This window comes from Eptatretus burgeri, chromosome 1 (assembly GCF_056783735.1).
Source record: "Eptatretus burgeri isolate ZD-2024b chromosome 1, Ebu_testis_v1, whole genome shotgun sequence".
NCBI classification, from domain to species: Eukaryota; Metazoa; Chordata; class Myxini; order Myxiniformes; family Myxinidae; genus Eptatretus; species Eptatretus burgeri.
In genome coordinates this window covers 146,016,283-146,040,263 of record NC_140961.1, presented here as the reverse complement: position 1 = coordinate 146,040,263, position 23,981 = coordinate 146,016,283, and the positions used below count along the sequence as shown (strand labels likewise).

The following is a 23,981-nucleotide window of genomic DNA, read 5'->3' as shown; positions in this document are numbered from 1 at the left end:
TATTTAGCTCAAATACCTAATTTTCACTTCTGCACTTCCTTGGAGTTCCCTTGGTATGCATACAAAGGTTCAGGCTGTAAGATTTCATGGTTTTGGAGTTACTCGTGCATGGCCGTACGTGTGTGGCCGTACGTGCGTGGCCGTACATGCAAAGCAAGCAAACAAAAAACTTTAAAACCGCGTGCCAGAAACAACAACAACAACAACTGTATCTGCCTGGCCGTACATGCAAAAAAAAAACATATCAAACAACCACACAGGCCGTTCCTTCGCTCTCGTAAACGATGACTGGATTGGGGCATTGTGTTTATCTATAAATGCGCATAAGAAATCGGGAAATTATTAGAATACAGTAAGTCATCACTATCCCGAAGTCCATATGTTGTAACCCGTAATGGGGAACGCGGCTAAGGATCTCCTCCCCAACGGCCACGCCTACGCAGCAACATGTCCTGTCATTGGTAACTAAATGGCGCCCTTTCCCCATCGGCCACGCCTACGCAGCAACGTGTCCTGTTATTGGTTTGATAAATAAATGGCCATAACGTGGGAACCACTTGTCCGATTAATATCAAACCTTGAAAAGGCACATACTCAGGTCCCCAGCAATATACCTGGCAAGTTTCAATGAGATCGGACTAGTGGTTGGCGAGAAACAGCGGACACAGTCACACACAGACACATGTAAACACACACACACACACACACACACACACACACACACACACACACACACACACACACACACACACACACACACACACACACACACACACACTCACGTGCAAACACTGACTTTTATTTGCATAGAGCCATAGATCATATGCATTTTCAAATAGGTTGCGTTTCTTTCTGAACACCCTGTATTTGTTCAACAAAAATGGCTCTTCCGACCAGGAATATAAGATGACGCTGACGTCATGCACATATGCAATATATATAAACACAACATGTGAACCTCTGTCATACAACTGGCATTGAGGATCAAACTGTCAAATTCAGTCAATTACTCACAGACACGTGCAGATGTCCTCACTATAATTATTCCACAGTAATCGAACCCCTGTAGTACAGTACGTACCATAAAACTAAAGGCATGAAACTATTTTGATTGAACAGTTCTTAGCTCGCCTGTTTGAAGAACAGAGAGCTATAGCGAAACCCCCGGCGTGAGCGTCAGCGTGAAAATGTTAAAGTTTTTGGTGCAAGTTATTTCCTTTCTCATGCTTTTATCTATCACACTATTTTTTACTGATTACAATATACAAATACATATATTGCTTTTAAATTATTTGGGATCAGACCACTGCAATGCTTTATAAAAAAATATGATTAGACTCGTTTAATGTCTTGATATGTGGCGTTCTTTACCAGACCGTCTCTTGAAGGAAGGTGGCACTGTGAATTCCAGGAAAGGAAATCGTATGTAACTTGGTGCTCTTTGGCAGAAGTTCACATCTCCATTGCAGTAAACAAGATCCACAATTTCTTGTATCCATGTTGTTCCTGCACAACAATCAAGTCAAAAATTCCTCCTTATAATAAAACTTAATCCTGAAAAAATGATACTTGTGTCCGATTTTACCATCCCATGTCGTGTAAACATCGAAAATGTGTCATTTTGACCAGATAGAGCAGTAATAAATTAATAATAAATAGCTGAATTGTTCATTTAAATGTCAGCCATCAAGTAACTTTGGAAGAAACTAGTACGTGCCCGTAAAAAAAAATATATATATAATAATAATAATAAATAAATAAATAAACCACACAGGCCATTTCTTCGCTCTCACGTGCCCGTACGTGCGTGACCCAGAAGTTCGCTATTATTCGCAGTTAGGATTATTCGCAATTTATTTTAATACCCAATTATTCAATTAGCGCCAACGTATTTTACCTTTTCGCAATGTCGTGGCAAGGAAAAACAAAAAGAGAAGAGAAAAGAGAGAAATAAATTACTTCCTCATTCGGAGCATATCAGCACTCTGATGTTACCGAAATTTATACACCGTCTAATATGAAAACGATCATAACTTGGGCCATTGTGTTTATCTATAAATGCGCATAAGAAATCGAGAAATTATTAGAATACACGAAGTCATCACTCTCCGGAAGCCCGTACGTTGTAACCCGTAATGGGGATCGCGGCTGTGCTTCCCTTCCCCATCGGCCACGCCCACGCAACAACGTGTCTTCCCATTGGTTTGGTAAATAAATGGCCATAACTTGGGAATCACTTGTCCGATTAATATCAAACCTTGAAAAGGCACATCCTCAGGTCCCCAGCAATATACCTGGCAAGTTTCAATTAGATCGGACCAGAGGTTGTCGAGAAGCACTGGTCACGCACGCACACACACACACACACACACACACACACACACACACACACACACACACACACACACACACACACACACACACAGATTGCTGGAATTATAGATAGATGTGTGACAGCATAAAAATGGTCAAGTATGCAGAACCAACCAAAAATGCATGAAAAGATCTTGGAAACAGAACCAAAAAAAACATCAGTAATATCACGAATATCTGGAGTGACTGGAGAGATTTAAATAAGCAGCAACACGAGATACCAGCAATATCACAAGCCACCTGCAGCGAGAAGGTGTCCCATGCGAGGTGAGGATCCTTCAAAGAGCTCTTTGGGTAAAGATGCTATGATGTAGAACACCTGAAAATCTGTTTCTTTCCTCGACTCACTCACAATCATTTTTGTCAGGTCTCATCATGATCAGACAGTGCTACTTTTTTGGACTTTTAACCATCCTTCCTTCATACCGAGTGGCAATTTCTGTCTTCTTTGGCTGAACTTTCGATCGAGAATAAAACCTGTTTATACCAACTGTGGGCTCACAGCCATTAACCCTTTCATGTTTGCAGCCACTGCAGCTTCAGCCACCACGTGTCCTCCTGCCCCTGCCAACCACGTCCAGAAGCCCCTACTGACCACACCCTCACAAACCCTGTCCACCACGTCCAAACGTCCACCAACCATCAAATTAACCTGAGCTTCGCTGGTCTCTTCCCACACCCCCTCACCTCATCTTCCCATTCCCCCAGGAACATAGCTTTTAGACCTTTTAATACCCCTTAGACCCTTGACCTTTTAGACCATTTTGACCCCTTAAAATCTTTAAACTCCTGAGACCCTGCAGACCCTTAGATGCCTTTAGATCCTAACTGTTGGAACATACCTTTCAGACCTTTAGAATCATTAAGACCCTTATAGATCCTGAAAGGCACTTTGGAGCCCTTTGAACCCTTTGATCCCTTTGACCCATTCGACCTCTTCGACCCTTTGAACCTTTACACCCTTGAGACGCCTAAGACCGTTTAGACCCAAACACCTGCAGACCCTCCACACCAATTAGACGTCTTTAGATAACGCACTACACAAATATATATGGAGCTCCTATTGGAAACTGATGTCTTACAGCTTTTCCGTGGTGTGGTGGAGTGCAAAACCTGTTGACAGACAACACCCACTGCGACCCACTGGTGCATCCCACCCTCTGGCCCGATGCGGAAAGCGGAGTTAGCTCCAACTTACCGCATGTCTTTGAAACATATGAAACACTCTTATTATGAGAGAGTATGCATGTTGCAAGCTTGCTCAACGTGAAATTTACAACACAATTCATCATGCTGCTCAGCTTAGTTAACAGGTAATTGTTACTGACCACTGCAGAATAGAAAGTGACCGTCTGTGCTTCATCATTAGTAATCAAGCCTATTCCGGGTCGACACCTCATTGGGGACGCTCTCAACAATTGATCAGGATTATGGTGACAACCTTAAAGTGGGTCGAGTAGTGATCTTACTTTCTTAATTCGGTGGAAGCCCTCAACACATGACGTAACACCATCAGGATGAAATAATTGGCTGTAATTTGTATGTTTGTATGTTTCACATCGGTTTAGGAAGTGTCACTGCATCTATTAATTACGTACCTTTTAAACCTTTCGACCATCGAGATTGCTGAGACCCCAAGTCCCTTTAGACCTTTATGCCTTTAATACCTTTAGACCCTTTAGACTTTTAAGGTCATTTTGATCCTGTCAACATTTTAGACCCTCGAGTTTCAATGCTTTTCGACATTTTAGAAATTTTAGACCCTCAAGACGCCTTTTAGATGCATTTGGATATTTACATTATGAGAACCCTTTGATGCCTCTAGATATTTTGTCCTCTTGAGACCTTATAGACCATTTCAACCTTTTTGACCCTCTTGACATTTTATACCTTAACTACAATTGGAACATACCCTTTAGACCTTTAGACCCCTTGTGACCCTTTAAACACCGATGGACCCCTTATGTCCATTTAACCCCCTGTGAACCCTTTAGACCATTTCAAACATTTATAACCTTGATAACCCTTACACCCCTCAGATCCCAGTATACCCTTTTGACCCCTTATGACCTTGCAAACCATTAGACCCTTTAGACTTCTTGAGACCAATTTGGACTCCTTTAGATCCTTTAGACCCCTTAGACATTTACACTGTTTGGACTGCTTAGACACCTTGACCTTTTATATCCTTTGACTCATTAAATACCATAAACTCCTTACACCATTTAGACCTTTACACCCCAGTAGTCCCTGTTTACCCGATCACTTTGTCGATCCTTAGACACCCTTCGACACCTTTAGACCCCTAATTACTATTAAAATATCTCCTATAGACCTTTTTGACCTTTTCGACCCCTTAGACCCCTCATACCCCTGAGACCTTTTTGATCCGTTTAAAACCTTTCAACCCCTTAGTCAGCTGAAAATTTCTTAGTCCCTGTAGCCTCCAACTACTATTGGAACATATCTTTTCGAACTTTACAACCTTTAAGACCCTTATAGACCTTTGAACCCATTGGGTGCCTTTGAGCTCTTACACCCTTTGGACCTTTACACCCTTTAAACACCTTGAACCGTTTAGACTTGTAGACCGTTCGACACCTTTAGACACACACCGGACAAACATCTGTACAATCTTCTTGTAATATACAGACGATAGTTTTTCGGAAATATCGAAATTTAGAAATTTATAGAGATCGGTTGAGGAAGACGGCATATGGATATGACGTCTGAAGCACATCAAAGGAAATCCCAAAGGAAGAATCTGTTTATCGTTGTCACACTCTTTAAAGATAAATTTGAATGTGAATTGTTCAGAAATTAGAGGTTTCTTCGTCAGAAAAGAGATGTCAGAGGAAATCCCACCGAATGTTTCGATCATGGTAAGTATCTATTCATATTCATCACGGAATTTCCAGAGGTTCAACTCGTGATTCTGATTTATATCTTGACCTCGTTAAACTTGTTTGGTGTTGCTTGAACACATGTGAGTGGCTTATTCACAGAATATATGAACAGCCATCAAACCTAATTTGAACAAAAGTTGCTCGGTTCAGGGAGCCAAATGAGCATCAACATTATATGGTTTCATGTTTTTCTCTTTTTTGTCAAACTTTTACTTTTGGGTGAATTTCGATAAATTCGGAGACTTAATATGACACAGTTAGCTGTAAGACAGTTCATTGTTGCGAAAGCAGCGATTACAACATCGGACCGCTCGATACAGCACAGACAAGTAAACTTGTTGATGTGATCCTACTTTAAAAACTAAGTCATTGAATAATATTGGTTGTCATTAATATTATATTGTTACTCAATCATTTTGTCCTAAATTGCTGGGGACTTATTCAAATGATATTGCCTGATGGGATATGGCGTTGCCGACTCGAGGAATGGTGTCGCTCTAAGTCCAAATATACCGGCTTTCGGGTAGGTAGCGAGAAGCAAGTCGTCAGGCCTCGTCTCAAAGTTTTGCTTTTCTTCCCAGTTTTCCACAAAATGCTCCACCATCGGCACTCCTTGAACAGAGGACATCTTTCCACGTGAATGCTCAGGACCATTATCCATGTTGCTGAATGTTTATCTGCAGGATTAAAAAAGAAAGTCCGTGATGTTGTTCCACTGAGAAAAGAATTCAAACAAGCAAAGTGTTACCCACAAAGGTAAAAGGGTCATGAACGTCTCCCACAATGGTAAAACAAATTAACAATAAACAAAATGACTTTTCAAACCACCTGGTTCACAAAAGGCTCTGTGAATCCACTTGTAACCTTTGTAATAAGGTGTCTGCATGTTCACAAAACCACATGAACGTTGCTGTCTCTATTTACGAGATGTGCCAGTCAGTATTCCTTTTGTTTCGCAAACTAATAGTAGCATCTACATTGTACAGAGGAAGCGGCTGCGGTGGACAACTTAGGGTGCATCTTGGCAATATGAAAAAGGAAGAGAAAAATATCCATTTGGCCTACCTGAAAATGGGGATCCGAAGCAAAGTCTGAGGACACTTGATAATTGTGAGTGGTGTGATACGCCACACGACGCGACACTCTGACAAAGCCAAACGCAGATTGCGAAACCAGATGAGAAACTTATCATTCAAGTACTTGAATTCACAGCGGCAACACAAGTTCAAAGTCCTTTACAGATACGTGCAAATGAAAGTACATCAAGATGTTGAGGGGAGGGTAAGGCAAAAGTAACATATATTAGTGTGTGTGTGTGTGTTTTTTGTTTGTTGGTTGGTTGGTTGCTCCAGCATATATTTTCGGTACTATGGATTCTGGGAGTGCAAGCTGTTGTTTTGTTGTACTTTGTGTTCTTGGCGACTGGGGTTGGGGTTTGTATGCGTCCAAGTGTAATTGCTGCATCTGGAGCCATATGTACCCCTTCTCGCCCACCCTGACTGACGGACTATCAAGGTTGAAGGGCCACAACTGGATGATACTGAGGACTTTGACTGAAGACCTTGTCAGGAATGCACACTTGTGGCCCAGGTGTGTTGTGAAATTGCGTGTTTATGTATGTAGATATATCAAGGATTACGGTACTACTCCATATAGAGGGATTGTATGGGGCAAAAAATGGCAGCCCATTCAAATGGGTATTTTTAGATCCTCGTGGAGGATCACTAAGTCTTACTCACGTTGTTCTTCATCTTCTTCTTGTGGACTTTTTTGTTTCACAGCCTACAGTTTTCATCGAAACTTCCTGAAACTTGGCATATATATATGTATAAATTCCCTGCGCAGACAGTAACCATCTCCGATTTTGAAAATTCCTCCGAGAAAAAAAGTTATGACGTCAAAATATATCCACTAATTGAAATCGCCTAAAAATTATCTCTGAAACTAGGCAAGCTTTTTGAATTCTGTTTGTGGGAATCGAACAGGGCATTCGCAGAGATGAATTATCGCACATATGATACATCGCTATGACGTCATATCAATTTTTATGACGTCATTCCTATTTTTTGACATTTTTTGTTTCACAACCCAGAGTTTTCATCGGATCTTCGTGAAACTTTCCATGTATATGCAGAAAGCTCACGCGCAGGCAGTAACCATCTCCGATTTTGGAAATTCTTCCTAGAAAAAAAGTTGATGTCATAATATCGCCGCTAATGGAAATCGCCAATACCATTATCTCCAAAACTAGGCAAGCTGTTTGAATTTTGTTTGTGGGAATCAAGTCAGGCATTAGCACAGATAATTTATCACAAACCTGATACATCACAATGATGTCATATTCGTTTTTATGACGTCATCATTGAGAGGACGAGGATCTTAGCTCATTTGAGCTTGTTTTTTTGTATCCACTGTCGAGGCTTGTATGAGAGCTAACACACACAAACACACAACAAGGGGAGCAGGAGACAAGAGGGGTGGGAGAGGGAAGGAAAGAAACAGTGGGGGAAGAGAGACATGAGGAGATCTGTGGAAGGGAGAGGGATGGGGTGGGGTAAACGGGGTAAACAAGATGGATACCACAAGGACTTTCAGGTCCTTACACGACAGGGACTTTCAGGAAGGAAAGCAGGGAATTTGAAGACAAACACCCATCGGACATAAACACCAAGCATGTGTAACAGTGGGTGCACAGCTTATAGCTGGGTCGTGATTCAAACACATGCAACAGACATGCACATTCTCTCGGCTGCTCACTCTGCAAACAATTTGGGTATTACTTTGCATAAAGTTGATTATATTTCAACACTTGATTTGCATCATTTTGGTACGTAATAAAAAAACGACAGGTAAATTCAGGTTTTCAATTTTGACCAAACAAAAAAAAAGTGAAATAAATGGGCAGATTTGATCTTCGTAAACTTCCTTCAGCAAGCAAGACTGTGATCCGTCCTTCTGCATATATAAACAAGAATAGGTGAAATTTCCAAAGCACTAAACTTATCTTTTTATACTGATTGGAGAATTATATTTAGTGAACAAAAGATTTAGGAATGTGGCAAAATTAACCAGCTTCATTGAGCTCGATGATTTAATGCATTTACTGCTTGACATCATACCCTATCCCCCAGAGGGACTGCTTATCCTTAGCATCTGCCAGATCGGTGTCTATATTTTCAGAGGATGCTAGAGCTGCTCTACATGGGATCAAAGCAAATCTGGTGAAAAACGGACGTTTTAAAATCAAGTTGTAACGTTTGTTTGTACCATGAACCGATGTACCATGTGACACGTGCACATACAAGCGAGCAGGCAATGTGGCGGATATTCTGAAATGTTTATTTCAGGGACAATTAAACGTTGCAATGTCTTCAGAGTTGTTCTCCCTTAAACTGCAACTTTTTTGTGAATAAAATCATTGTTTGAACGAAATAATTTAATTTATTTAACAGCTGTGGGCATGGTGATGACTGGCTTCAAAGTTAAAGGGATCCTATATGGTATGCAGCCACAGCCTGATCTGCCGTTCCTTATCAACCATGTAATTGGAGTGCTTAAGCCACTTGCCGAGCACCCCACAAGAGTCGATAGCAGTGATGTTTGTATCCTGATCGTGATGTACAGTCAGCAGTTGCTATAAGGTGGAGGTGCATGATTTACAAAGGTTATATTGTTTCTCTTTGTGAGTTTCAAAGCAAAATATATTTGATAACACCTGATTTCTGAGCTGTTTGACATATAAAGGTGTTTTCCAAATGACAGAACCAAATTTTTTTCCCGTCACATGACGATTGGCAGCTGTTTATAAAGATTAATATTTATGCACATCTCCTTGAAACGTTTATAATGCAATGTTGTTTGTATAATTTGTTTATTGAAATTCCCCCCAAAACAATGGTGAAAGCTACTCAAGGTTTTTAGATTTTATACAGTTCGTACTGTCATCGGTAATCACACTGACTTCAATTTGCTGATTCCTGAAGAGTTGCCGATGTCGGCCAAGCACGAATACTGTGTGTGTGTGTGTGTGTGTGTGTGTGTATGTGTGTGTGTGTGTGTGTGTGTGTGTGTGTGTGTGTGTGTGTGTGTGTGTGTGTGTGTGTGTGTGTGTGTGTGTGTGTGCGTGCGCGCACGCGCACTTGTTGAAAGCATCACATTTTCCCTCTGCTCACTCCCCTCCCCCCACCACTCTCTCTCTGTCTCTGTCTCTGTCTCTGTCTGTCTTTGTCTCTGTCTCTGTCTCATCCTCACACTGCCCCTGCCTAATACAGAGCAGCACACTCCCATAATACATCTCTCTCTCTCCCCGGATGTATCTGGGCAGTGTTTGTCTCCATACGTGTCTAGGCAGTATTTGTTTCCGTACGTGTTGAGGCGGTGTTTGTTTCTGTATGTGTCGAGGTGGTGTTTGTCCTCATACGTATCTGGGCAGTCTTTGTCTCCATATGTGTCTCGGCAGTGTTTGACCTTGTCCATGTCTGGGCGATGTTTGTTTCTGGACATGTCCGAGTGGTGTTTGTCTCTGGACAGCTTGGCTCTGGAAGCGTCCAGGTGGTGTTTGTCTCCGGAGGCGTAGGGCCTGTGTTTGTTGCAGGACATTAATGGACGGTGTTTGTCTCTGAATGTTTCTGGGTGGTGTTTATGTCCGGATGGGAGTTTGTCTCTGGACATATCTGAGCAGTGTTTGTCTCCGATCAGCTTCGCTCCAAACCTGTCTGGGTGGTGTTTGTCTCTGAACGTGTCCAGGCTGTGTTTGTCTCGAGACGGTGTTTATCGCCAGATGGCTTTGCTCCGGACACGTCCGGGCGATGCTTTTCTCCGGACATGTCATGACGGTGTTTGTCTCTGGGCGCTATTTATAGTATAATGGTAGAAAATGAATTTCAGACATTATTTTGTTTCCATGTTCGAGGTTATTCTATGCAGAATCATTTTGATGAGACAGTCAGTATCGTAATTAATGCTCCAATGCACGCCTGCCTTCCCTTCCTCTGACCTCTCACTGCCTTCCCTTCCCCCACCCCTCCTCACCCTCGCTCCTTGCTCCCACACCCCTCCTCACTCTCTCTCCCTTCTCTGTCTTCCCCCCTCCACCCCTCACTCTCACCCTGTCTCTCTCCCCCAACCCTCTGTGGAAACTGGATATTAATGTAATATAATAATCATGTAAAATGCAAAATTAACTTCGTTTTGTGCTTTTTGAGAAATAATTTAATTAGCTTAATTTAGTTGTTTTGAAATAATTTAACAAACATACATGCTGAGAAGGCTAGTAAGAAGCAGAATACACACATGATCTTTACTTAAGTCGTAAACAACCTTGTAAAACCTTATCTGTTTGGTGACCACTGACCTGTGATCATATAGTCAGCAGGGCAACACATGACTCTCTGCAACCTCTGCTCCCACACCCCTCTCCTCAAAGCAGTAAACAAACTTCAAAACAAACCAAAACCTCTATATGTGGCATATTTGAAGTCCACAAAGTTCTATCTGATAGCTTGGTAAAACTGTATGTATATGCTTGATATTCTATGGAGTTTTTAAGTCTTCGGCTCGCAATGTCATTGAGAGTCGAGGTCTTCCTTCTGTGCACAGAAGTGTCTTTTGTTTTACAGAATAAACGGCTTGTATATGAACTTAAGTTTCTCTGTCTTGAGGAAGCAGGAAACTGCTTCCACAGTTTGGCGATAAGGATCAGATTTCACAGCCTCCATCTAAGGAGAAGGGTTCTGCCTGGTCGTGAGTGAATGCTGATGAAGCCAAAAGTGAGAAATCTCTGCTGAAACACGTGTTTCTCCCAGGCAAACGAGCTCTTCACGGAAGATTGCGCAGTCACGCACGCAGGAGTTAAAACATCACGCAAAGTTGCAAAATTTAATATTGACGGCCACGACTGAAATGCAATTCCGACCAAATCAAGTCACGTAATAGTGTTGCGGGGCCGGGCGTCGGCTGCGAGCACGACCGCTAGATGGAGCAGTAGAGTCGGCTCCACCGAACACCCGGAATGTAGATCGTACTTTTTTTGGAAAACTCCAAAAAAGTACGGGTCCCTTATCGGACCGTGAAGCGTCAATATTTATGCCACATGGTACAGGGTTATTTGCCAATTTTCAAAATACCTAGATATCCACGTCGCGATTTACCGAGTCTCCACACCCTCGACGGCACCCGTACGGAACGAGCCGCTTAGCGTACTCGAACCGCGTGCGACCAGAGCGGTTGAACGTCGAGATCCGCCGGTCCAAATGTCCCATTACAGTGGCAACAGCCTGGCTAATTTTCCAACATGCAGCACGTTAAGCCAATGGAGGAAAGTACACAAACGAGTGGATACATTTTACAAATGGGGCTGTTTATTTAACAATAGGCAGGGAGGGGAACACAGAAGAGCAGAGTTATCCGAATATTAATAAGCACATATGTACAGCGAGGCACTTAACAATTCATTACTTACTATACTGTCGCCACAAACACACATACGCACACATCCAAATAATCGGACCAAAATGGTCTTTATTGAGGCCTCCAGCCCCGATGGAAAGGATGAGATGAAGACCAGATTCTGCCTCAGACCTGTCCACCTCGTGTGGTCTTCGCGTTGTTCGAACCCGGCACCAGTGAGGGCGAGCTGAATCCAGACACCGGCGAGCCGCGATCAGCTTCCCGAGCTCCGGCGGATCCTCCAGAATAAGCACTGGTGAAGACGAGGCGCCGATCCTTCACAATCCGCTGAGTCGATTCAATCGAAGAACCACCATCCACCTTCTTTGCTCTCCGAACAACCACCAACCAAGAACAAGAACCCAGAAGAGCCAGAACCACCAACCAAGAAGAGCAAAGAACAACCCACGTCTATCTCAAAGTTCCCTTTTTATCCCTCTGGTGTGCGGCTCACCTCCGGCGTGACTCGGTCGCCGTCGGTGGGGGCTGTCACCTCCCATTTCTCGGAGTGCCCAAGCAAGCTGATTTACGTCAATGTAAGAGAATGTAATTCAGTTCACTCATCGTTGGGTGGGTGCTGTCGCATCCCACCTCTTGGAGTGCCCAAGCAAGCCGATTCATGTCCATATTAGGGAATGGAATTCAGTTCGCGAATGCATTCTGAACACACCCGCATTTCAGCGAGCGCATGGAGAATGTGAGGAGCAGAGGGTTTTCGTTGGTGTTGTAGTTATCGTTGGTGTTGTTGTCATCGTTGGTGTTGTTATCGTTGGTGTTGTTGTCATCGTTGGTGTTGTTGTTATCGTTGGTGGTGTAAAATGAAAGAAGAAGAACCTGACTATTAAAATAACTCCACAGCGCAGAAACATTTAATTACCCATTAGACCAGGAACGGGACCCTAACTGGCAACACGTACTTACCGATATAACTGATCTATAGGACCTGTATGTTGAGTTCAGTAAACTTCCAAATTTGTAACAATAGATTATGTACTTTGATCAATGATAGCCTAGTTTACTTACCTTATGCAACTGCCAAATGTTGTTACATACAGTTCTTCCCTATTTATCAAACGTCACAATTAAATGTTTCCACTATGCTGACATAGTGCTGTTCACTGCAGTCGGTTGTTCTTACAGACACACTTCCATGTACACAGTGGCTCAGTCTTACATCCTCACTTGATCATTTCCCTACAGTTTTTTTGTGGCTTCTGAGTGTCATCCATATTGGCTTATAGCTGTCCTCCGATTTTGTCCAGCCAAAGGTTTTTGGACTCAGTGCATTTTGCTGGCTCTTGAAGCTCACTTTCCAGATCCTGGCTTGCTAGACGCATCGGTTAGTGTGTTCGATAAGCACATCATGTGTTGGTGGAGGTTTCCCATCCCCCCATATATTTTACTGTGAGAAAAGAGCTCTTGTCTCAGGTCATTTACACTCTCAAGCGACGAAGCCCAATTGTACAGGAGGTACCTTAACCATTCTTGGCACGTGAACCGTCCAACTGCCTTTGCTAACTCCTCCGTCCACCATACCTGGTTTATATCCCCTGATGATGCACCCTTTCCTGATGTCCTTCAACACAAAGCTTCTGTAATTCCCAAAAATGCCTCTCCATATTTCTTCCACTCCTCCTCCAAACCTTCTGTTTCTTCGCTAAGTTGCTCATACCTAGCACTCAACCTCACCTATTACTCAACGATGATGTTTCCCCTTCACTTCCCCCACCTAATAATATTCTGACCCCTGCTCTTAACGTGCCTCCTTTTCTCCTTCTCTACCACGAACACCACAGGCTCTCCCGCCACTGCCTTACAATCCTCAACCCTCCACAACTGTCACTTCCTCACCACCATTAAATTCATTTATGTTCTATGCTTTCCACACCTATATGTAAAATTGTGGCTTTCCTGCTTTTGAAAGAATAAACCAGCTATGGCCATCCCATTCTTTCCACCAGCTCTTGACCCTCTCTATTCCGAATTCCCAACCAAATTTACCAACACATTCTAATTCCCCCGGCTCGCCACTACCATGTGCACATGAAAGTCCCCTTCAATGCACAGCATCATGTCCAGCTCAACCATTCCCATCATCCTCTCCAGTGTGTCCATGAATTCCTGCTTCTTCACCCCCCTTTCCTTCCTGTTTGTAACCCATATACCGGCATAACACAAACCATTTGCCTATGCACCACCAACCATGCCATAACTATCCATCCCTCCATTATTTTCCACTCTGACCACCTACTTGCTGACCTCTTCTGATACTATTATCCTCATGCAATTACTTCCATCCACAACCACGTGCAACACCTTGAATCCTCCTACCAACCTCCTCACTCTGTCTCTTTTCCATTTGGTCTCATACACTCAACACTTCCAACCTCCTTCTCTGCATTATCTCCGCCACCTCGAATCCTCTCCACCCCATTGATCCCACGTTCAAACTACCGAGCCAATCCTCACTTCTGAACTTCTGCCCACCTGGCAGAGCTAGTACCATCTTGATCTGTTTGGGGTCCTTTGATCATCAATCAGCAGTGCTGTCCTAGCTGACCAGCTGCAGCCACTATCCTCACCTGTTATCATCATCTTGTGTGCGCACATGCACACACGCAGCTCTTTCTCCACTCTCTCCTCACCTTTCCCCCTGCTCACTCTTTGGCTCTCCTTCCACACTCGGCTCCTCACCCTTCAATTCTCTCCACTGCACTGCGAGCCAAATCAAGGCCATTTTATTGGATATGGAAGGATGTATTGGATATGGAGGGCTGTAGGGAAATTGTTAGGACTGAGGTAGCTTGAGCATGGATGGGTGATTGTGTGCATGTGTGTGGAGTGTATGTAGTCTGCGGGGGTCTCAAGTGGTGTGTGGTTGTCGTTGATGTTGTGTGTTTGTAATCAAGAATCCCCTTCAACAACTTCTCCCCCCATCCCCCACACCCAAAGGAAAAAACTCCCCAAAAAACGACAAAAAAAAAACTACAAAAAACAAACAAACAAACAAACAAAAAAAAACATTTTGCATTTTCTTTTTTATATAAGTTGCCATGGTTTTGATGAGGTGCAGGCACGATGGGCCACATGGCCTCCTCCTGCGTAGAAGAAACCTTATGATTCCTTGTGAGCCCTAAGACTAATTAAGACCACTAAGAATCTGAAACACCCTTAAAACCCTTTAGATCCTTAAAGACCCTTACAACCGTTTGGAGCTTTTGCAACTCTAAGACCCTTTGAGAACCCGAAGACCATTCATAGCCCCAACACCCTTTAAGACCCCAAATGACTCCTTTGAACTCTAAGACCCGTGAGGAGTCCGCTGAGAACTCGAACACCTTCGAAGACCATTAAAAGACCCCATTAGATCCTTTGGAACATCAACATCCTTAAAGACCCTTTTGAGCATTAACACCTCCAAGATCTGTTAAGATCCCAAAGACCCCTAAAACCTTTTAGAACACTAAGACCCTGTGTATCCCTTCAACCTTTGACCCCATTACTCACTTTAGAATCCTTAGACCTTGAAGACCCTTTTGATCCTCTTCGACCCTTTAGAACCCCAAAGACCCTTTGACTCATTCTTACCCTATAGACCCTTTAACCGTTCGACCCTTTTTAAATGTTTAAAGACCCTTTAGACCCCTTCAGACAATTCCAACCGTTTATACTTAAAATAACACCTTTTAGACTCCTTCAACCTTTTAAGACCCTCCAGAGTCAAGACATATTGGAGTCTTTCGACAATTTTGATCGAGACTTTTGACGTTGACACATTTACAACTAGACCACTTAGACATTTCATTTGAAATCAATGACCTTCCATTTATTTGCCACACAAAACAAGTCCTGGTGAGGGTCTGCAATCTCTGATTGCTCTTCCTTTTACAAAATGGTGTGGATGAGTGATGAGAAAACTTGAGGATGTGTTTGGTAGGTGACAAGAACAAACCGATTCAATTTTCGTTCAAGTTTGGATGCAAATCCATCCAATAAGGGGGATACAAGATGTAAACCATTCAGACTGGCGGAGGTATGTGCTCTACCGAGTGTCGTTCCAGTTTGCTCATTTTTGTTCAACACATCTGAGGAAGGACATAGCATCCAAGGAGAGGACATTAACTCGATTGATACCAGGCTGAGCTAAACTAAGCTATGAGGACCAAGTTACTTTTTTTACATTTGAAAGACGATTGTGAGGGATCTGATGGAAATGTTTAAAATAATAAAAGTTATCGAAGGAATAAGTGCAGAAGAATTTTTCTGCAGAACTGACAGTGATAATATCATGGAGGCACAGTTTGAGAGATGGGATGATGTTAAGCAGGGGAGTTTCACTCGTAGGGTTGTTAATGCATGGAGTGGTCAGCCTGGAAAAGTTGTGGCATCAGAGACGGTGGCTGGTCTTGAATTAGAATTCGATAGGTAGCTTTAAACGGGGAAGATTTAGAGGTGTTTGAGTGTTGGTGGGGGTGTGCTGGCTTGAATGAGCCGAATGATCTCTTCCTGTATTTAAATTCATTGTGAAGTTCCATTGTTTGAGACTGCCACGAAATGAAAAAAATTTATTTAATCTGTAGTCATTTAAATATTTAATTATTCGTTTTATGATGGATAATGAGCATGTTGTTCACCTTCATTGTTTATAATATTGAAAAGATTTTCCACTTTTGAAATGGCTCATTATACCATTTAGCTATTTATTTTAAATGCAAAGCACAGAAGACTTCACAACAAATCAATATAAGACTAGAGGAAATGTAATGATTGTAAAATCACAGACTAATCAGTTTCAGAAACTGCAGAATATTTTCAATTGGAACATGAGCTGTGGATCGGTGGATATCTTGTGCACGCTGTGTGTGTTTTTAAAAGTTTTTCTGTACTTGTACCTCGTTCCTGCAAACAGCCGCCGATGCAAACATCAAATCTCCAAGGATGTCGAAGGAGTTGCGGCGGATGGACACATCACACTCGGTGGTCTCTTTCCCATTCACTTTGGAATCGCTGATCAGAAGGAAGAGCTGAGAAAAAACCCCATCTTTCCCGGGTGCACCAAGTGAGTTAGCCCTCTCCTTTCACATGAGCCTTGACATCGGTGTAAGCTGTACAAATGAGTTGTAACAAAGACGCACAATTTTGTCAGATTTCTTTATGGTATTGACAGCTTTTGATTCATATTCCACGTCATGATCTATAGCGGATGTTGTTTGAACTTGTTTTGTTTAGTGAGCTAAGGCTCATGGAAAAACTAACACATGCATCCCAATCGGAAGAAATACCTTGAGAGACATGAGTAACGATGGACAAAAACAAAGGATATCTTCGATTTGAAATGATCAGGAACATCATGAGCCACCGGTTCAGAGGGGAGTAATTGCAGGACAATTACGTGGACATACTTTAGGTATACGTAAAGTTTTCTTTGATGAACAACTCACTGAAGTACCTGGCTTTGCCCATAGAAATTCAATGCAATATGGATATAGAAGGAAGTATTTTACTGGATGACAAATTGGGGATTGTTCTCCTTGTGTTTTTTTTTATGAACTAGTGGAGTGCCCGTCCTTCAGGTGATCATGTTCCAAGAATTCAACACATTCTTCTGACACATACCTTTATTTGGGCAGTGTATAGGCAATTGATAGCTGGCTCTGCAGAGGCAAAAATAAAAAAAATACCCAGGTTATGTTCATGAAGCAAAAACATACCGACTGCTTATAATTCAAAACACCTCACAGCACTGGAAAAGGTGGGGACAGGAAAACTTTACTGTAAATGGAAGAGACTTTTAATACCCTCCCTCGCCTTGAGGCAGCACTTCAGGAAACACATTTACATAGAGAATTTGCGTCAACCTCCTCCCCCTCCCCATCCCAAGACCACTGGCAAAGATTAAAAAAACCCAATCCTGTGTCTGCTCTGGAGCATCAAGTGACATGTAGACTGCCATTCACTTTGCATCCGATTTGTTTTCTGCCCATCGGAGACCTTTTTGGTGGCATGTGATTGTATTTATAATGCAAGTGAGGTAGATTAAGATATTTCTAAACAGAAATGTTCCCTTATGAGTCGCAAATGTACCCCGGCAAGCATCTTTTTTTTTACCCCGAATAGTGCAGCACGAAAAGCTTCGGTCACTATTATGTCGGGTTTGTTTGTATATATATATATATATATATATATATATATATATATATATATATATATATATATATATATATATATATATATATATATATATATATATATATATATATATATATATATATATATATCTACACATAACATGGTCGCTTCCTGGAAAAAAAATGCAGGCAGTTTATAAGCACAAGACCTGAATGAGGCCTGAAGGCCAATTATCTGATTTTCATTTTTCAATTATTTTTTATCCAAACGGAGCCGTCGACCTTCCTCTGGATGAAAGAGGGGGCCATGCAAAGTTCAGTTACACTGGTTCCTGCAGGGTGTGAATGCATAAATGAACTGGAAGGGCATTTGTTGGAGCGAATACCTCTGCCACACAATGCCTGATCCACGAGAACATATGGGGCCCAATAAAGTTTTGAGATATCTTGCTATATATCGTTTTTGGCCCAATCTCTCAATGATGAAGAATCACTTAAAAAAAATTCTCAGATCTGGATCCGGATTTGAATCTTCACCAAAACTAAATATTGCTGTCCTTATCCAGTCACCTACACACACAAACAAATTCAAAACGATTTGTTCAAAACTGTGGCTAAAAATCGTGCGACAGAAAGACAAACACGACAGACCAACATACTTGCTGAAAAAATGTTTTCGCCAAAAGTAACAAAACAACAGAGAGGGATGAAAACATAACCTCCTTCATCTTCAGTGGCGAAGGTAACAAACTTTTGATCTTCTTTATAGATTTGATACGCTTACATGTCCAACCGTTCAAAATATGAGCTTCAGCAAATGTGGGATACTGGTTTATTTTGTTTGATATTCTTCTTCTTCTTGCGTATGGCAGCTTTCTTTTCCTGGAAGCGAGACTGTGTCGCTGATGCAGTGCCCCTCTACCAGGATACACTGGTATTCATTGTGCCAACCTCGGAAGGATGACAGGCTGAGTCAACCCCCTGATGTATTAATCCAGCAGCCAAGGGGGCTTGAACTCAGGACCCTAGGATCTCAAGCCACCACCATAACCACTAAGCCAACACCAGGCTCCTGTTTCATATTCGAGAGTATGGAAGTGTCACAGAGATACAACACATTGAGACAGACTCAGAAATAAGACATTTTAAGACCTTTGGATGCTTTTTTATTTTATTTTCAGGACTTGAGTATAACTACTCGGGATTCACTTCTGATTAAAAAAAATGAAAAACATTTGTGATTAAAAGAAAAAGATTATTGTTTAATTATGTCCATTTATTAGTTTCTCCCCCAAGGGTCTACAGTGGGCAATGACCATGGTGTGGGCAATCGATGAGATCAACCGAAACGCCTCTCTTTTGAATAATACCACCCTTGGCTATATCCTACATGATTCGTGTTATGGGATTCCAAAAACCGTGCAGTGGTCTTTGCGCTACCTGGAGCAGGAACCTGGAGGTGCTGACGAGCCGTGCTTTTACCAAACTGTTATTGGAACTTATGGATCGAGTCTCTCAGTTACAATGGCTCACCTTTTAGGTGTTTATAACATTCCACAGGTGACATCTTCCATTATCTTTTTCATGCTGTGCTTCCAGCACCATTAAGTGAAAATGATTGCAGTAAAAGTGTGGGGTCAAATGGTTTTGTGCTATTTATCCTCAAATTTGGGCATCCAAAGGACTATCTCTGATGTGCACCTGTGCTTTTGGTGTACGTTTGTTTCAGGTTAGCTACGCGTCAGTCTGCAAGTGCCTGAGCGATAAAGCACAGTTCCCCTCCTTCATGAGGATCATCCCAAGTGACACACACCATACTCGCGCTCTTGCAAACTTGGTGCAGCTCTTTGGTTGGCGATATGTCGGTACAATCGCGGCAGATGATGTTTATGCCCTTAATGGTGTCGCACAGTTCCTCAAAGAGGCTGAGCGTATTGGTGTCTGTACCTCATTTGAGGGAATCCTGCCAAAGGTCAGCGCCTACCATTTGCTTAAAAGACTAGGTAAGGTTGATGGAAATCATTACACTTCTGCAAATAAATAAATAAATAAAATACTTATTCAAGTTACAAGCATTTTTTCCATTGACAAAATTTATCATAAGTTTCACTCAAGTTTGTCAAACATGTCCCTTTAAAGTACCCAATGCCTTACATTTTGCGAAGACAAATTACTAATGCTTTCAAGAAGTAAGAATTTCCTTCTTTGTTCTTCTTTCCTCCGCCACTAAAGGGAGATGGAAGCTATGTTTTCACTTGTCTATTTTTGATCAGGACATCTCAAAGAGTTGTTCACGGATTTGGACGAAATTTACTGGACATGATGAGTGTGCGACAAGGACTAATTCATTAGATTTAGCTGCAGATCCGGATCTGGATCCAGATATGTTAATTTTTTTTAATGATTCTTCACCATTGAGTGATGGGGATAAAAACGATATATATATATATATATATATATATATATATATATATATATATATATATATATATATATATATATATATATATATATATATATATATATATATATATAGTTAATGTAAATGGCTGAAAGCAAAGAGTTGTGCGGTCATGTTTTCTGGGATTCTCCCAAGATTAGGAAACAATTTAGAAATTAAGAGAAGAGTGATCAATGTCAATCAATGGCTGGTAGAATGGTGTATGGAGGAAGGGTTTACATTAAAGAAGCAGTGGGAATCATTTCAGGAACAAAGGGAGTGTTTCCAGAATGCCAGCATTATGTTAAATACAAAGGGGGCAGCAAGGTTTGCAGTGGGAATTGAGTAAGGAATTCAGGCTTTTTTAGATCAGCGGAGAGTGGGGGAGATATTCAGGAAGGAACTTATGATGAAATTGTGGAGTACGGCCAGGCAAGAAAATAGAATTTCAGGAAGGGAAAAGTTAAACATATTCTCTCCCAATGCCAGGAGTTAAAACAATAAGATGGAAGAGCTTGAAACCAAAGTAGATAGCGAGGAGTACGATATAGTTGCAGTGAGTGAGACATGGTTTAAGGAGGAGAATAACTAGTGGACTGTTTGAGAAGGCTACAAGGTATATCGCTGTGAAAAGGAGAGAATAGGAGGAGTAGCAACCTGGGTAAAAGACAGCATTACATCAAGAGAAAGGGGTGAAATTAAGGAGGGAATTAATGTGGAGGATTCTGTTTGGGGAGAGATTAGAGATTGTAATACCAGTATGGCACTGGAAGGATGGTTTACTGGGCTCTGAGTGTGAAGGAAGAGGAGGAAGGAGTAGATGTTGAAGAATTAAAAAGGGAAGGTGGTAAGGGAGGAGTATTGATTATGGGGGATTTTAACTCGCCAGGGATAGATATGGTCCAAGAACAGGGAAAGCGCAGAGCAGATGAGGATTTCATCGTTTTAGGAAAGGATTGCTTTTTGATTCAGTTTGTAGATAAGCTCAATCGGGTGAGTGCTGTGTTAGACCTCCTTTGAAGTAATGATCCCAATATGGTGGAGGAGGTGGATGTAGGTGAGCATTTCAGAGCAAGTGACCATAACATTGTGAGTGCAAAGACTTTGTTAAGGGTTGGAGTTCAGGGCAGTAGAGTAAGGCTATTAGATTTCAGGATGGCAAACCTTGAGGGTACGAGGAGACATTTGGGTGATGTATATTTGGAGAAGCTAACAAAAGGACAGTCAGCATCAGAAAAATGGGAAACCTTTAAGGAGTAAATGTGTAGAGTGCAGGGTAAGTACATTCCAATGAGGTGTGAAACGAGACGCAGAAAGAGGCCAGGGTGGTTGCAGATGGAGGTAAGAAATGCTATTAAGGAGAAGCAGAAGGCTTTTATTAGGTTTAAAGCAACAGGACTTGAGCTATATTTATATTACTATCTGAGTAAACACAGGCAAGTTAAGAAAAGAACTCGGCAAGCCAAAAGGGAGTATGAGAAGGACATGGCTAAGAATATTAAATATAATAGCAAGACATTCTTTAGATATATCAGGGGAAAATATCAGGTGAGGACCAGTGTGTGCCCATTGAGGAAGAGCATCGGGAGAGTGGTTGGTGATGAAAGTGAGATGGCAGGCTTATGAAACAGGTATTTTGCTTCAACTTTTACACAAGAACAGTCAGTAGAATTGCCAATAGCTGAGTATCTATCAAGGAGGTGAGAAAGGGCTTTTGCAGAAGATCCAGGTTGGAGTGGAGGAAGTAATGGAACAGCAAGGAAATCTAAGAGGAGATAAGGCTCCGGGGCCAGATAATATGCACCCGAGATTATTTAGCATGCCGGATGTTGGCTTAATGGTTCGGGTGGTGGGCTTGGGATCTTAGGATTCTGAGTTCAAATCCCACTCGGCTGTTGAGTTAATACCAGGTGGGGTTGACTCTACCTGTCATCCTTCTGCGGTTGGCAAAATGAGTACCAGCTTGCTTGTATCCTGTGTCGGAGTGGCGACCTGTCCATGATTGTGCCCAATAGCCAAGGAGACGGCGAAAGCAACACCAATGCTCTACACAGAGTATGGTCCTATTGGATGGATGGAGGGAGAGTATTGAGGGAGGTGCTGAGTACGTAAGTGAGATATTAACGGATATTTTCAATCGTTCACTGGAGTCAGGACAGGAACTGGAGGATTGGAGAGTAGCAAATGTAACACTATTAGTTAAGAAAAGTTCCAGAGAATGATGCTATTTTTTATTGTTGTTTACAAATTGAAGTCTTGTAGAAGAGCTGGAACGTAGAACGGATCATGACTAAACAGAACAAAAGGAACAGTGAATAGAGGAGGAAACAGCAACAGCAGGGTTGAGGGACAAAATAAAGAGAGGCTTCGGTGTGGGAAGGAATGGTGTGCATGGAAGGGCGCACAGGCTGAAGATGGATTCAGATGCAAACTCTTAGGAAGGAAAAACTGGAAACTTGGAGAGAGATCGGCTTGGGGTGGATTAATGGGGTAGAAAAGAGCATGGTTTTGGATGGGGGGGTGGTAATCTGAGATGGTAGTGAAAAGATTCACATCAAATTGTAACTTCGAAAAGCAAGGGAAAACATGTAACAGCAAAAAAATAATTATTATACTGTATTTTGAAGTTTTATTCAAAACTGAATTGCACAATGCATCTTCAGGTACATTTGTCAAAGGACAATCAGTAGGTGTGTGAAATCAATTCAAAAAATTAAAATAATAATAAACGTCCTGAAGCACCTTACACCAACAAGTGGCCTCGTGAAAACGACCAGCCCAAAGTTCTCCTGAAGATGCAACAAGCACTTTAGAATTGTCTTGGGTGCTTCGTGTTCATGCCACGAGGCCCCAAGATGGGTTGTGTGTTTAATCCACCATGACATTGACAATCAGTCAGAGTGACTCATCTTCCACCCATCACAAAACTCGCTTCCTCTGCATTGTCTGCCACTGTCTCTTTCTCTTCATCAGATTCTCACAATTCTTCCTATACATTTTCCTCACATTGCTCTTCAGCCTTCTTACTCTTTTTCACCAAGTGATCAGCTGCCATTTTTGCTTTCAACTTGGCTCGCTTTACACATTTACGTGCCGTGCGCTGGAGGCCTCTCTCACTATTCTTCTCAAACTCTCTTGGAATTCCTGGCCTTTGTTTGCCTTTTCAGCCTTATGATCCAGATAGTCCTGTTGCACATACTCCTGCTGGCGGATGTGACAATAAACATGGAACTCTTCACTCCCATCTCCCATACTCGAACCCATGATATCTTTCACAAACTCGGTGGAGATTTGGGAGGCCATTCCTTCGTTCGTTCTGGGATGAATACTGCTCACTCCGGCTACCGCATGACCTTTTACAGCCATAAACGTTCTGCCTCACTTGTCATACGAGGAAAAACGACGGTCCTTTGCTTCTCTCCTTGTCCATCTTTATGGTCTTCATACGGTCACTCATCTTTTCCCTTTCCATTGTCATCCATCCTTACTAAGAAACATAAGTCTAATTGGGAAACTATAGACCTGTTAATTTGACTTCAGGTGTGGGGAAGGTGATGGAGACATTAATTAGGGACCAGATGAGGAACCAGTTGAAGATATACAAGCTAAGTAAAGGTCATCAGCATGGGTTTAGCAAAGGTAGTTCCTGTTTAACAAATCTTTTAAAGTTCTATGAAGCAGAATTTA

The 23,981-nt window shown here is 42.0% G+C and overlaps 2 protein-coding genes and 1 pseudogene across 8 annotated transcripts in view; 1 reads left to right on the top strand and 2 right to left on the bottom strand.

Moving 5' to 3' along the window:
* Window positions 1–6,479, bottom strand: part of LOC147035698 (sulfotransferase 1C1-like) — a 48,232-nt gene extending 41,753 nt beyond the window's left edge. The window contains exons 1-3 of the mRNA XM_085846921.1: window positions 6,345–6,479; window positions 5,793–5,956; window positions 1,372–1,506 (exon numbers count right to left, since the gene is read on the bottom strand). Of these exons, the coding sequence (XP_085703047.1) occupies window positions 1,372–1,506; window positions 5,793–5,940 (283 nt within the window). The 5' untranslated portion in view covers window positions 5,941–5,956; window positions 6,345–6,479. The remainder of the gene's footprint in view (window positions 1–1,371; window positions 1,507–5,792; window positions 5,957–6,344) is intronic.
* LOC147035696 (extracellular calcium-sensing receptor-like) overlaps window positions 1–23,981 on the top strand; it is a 77,445-nt gene that overhangs the window by 10,213 nt on the left and 43,251 nt on the right. For 2 of the 7 annotated variants that reach the window (XR_015049462.1, XM_085846949.1), the window contains one exon: window positions 16,636–16,785. Coding sequence is in view for 5 of the 7 variants with exons in the window: in XM_085846933.1 (XP_085703059.1) it covers window positions 6,649–6,869; window positions 16,636–16,785; window positions 19,138–19,462 (696 nt within the window). In the remaining 2 variants the exon portion in view is untranslated. The other 5 variants (XM_085846941.1, XM_085846962.1, XM_085846933.1 and 2 more) reach the window with 5 other exon arrangements.
* Window positions 23,200–23,779, bottom strand: LOC147035697 (PRKR-interacting protein 1-like; annotated as a pseudogene).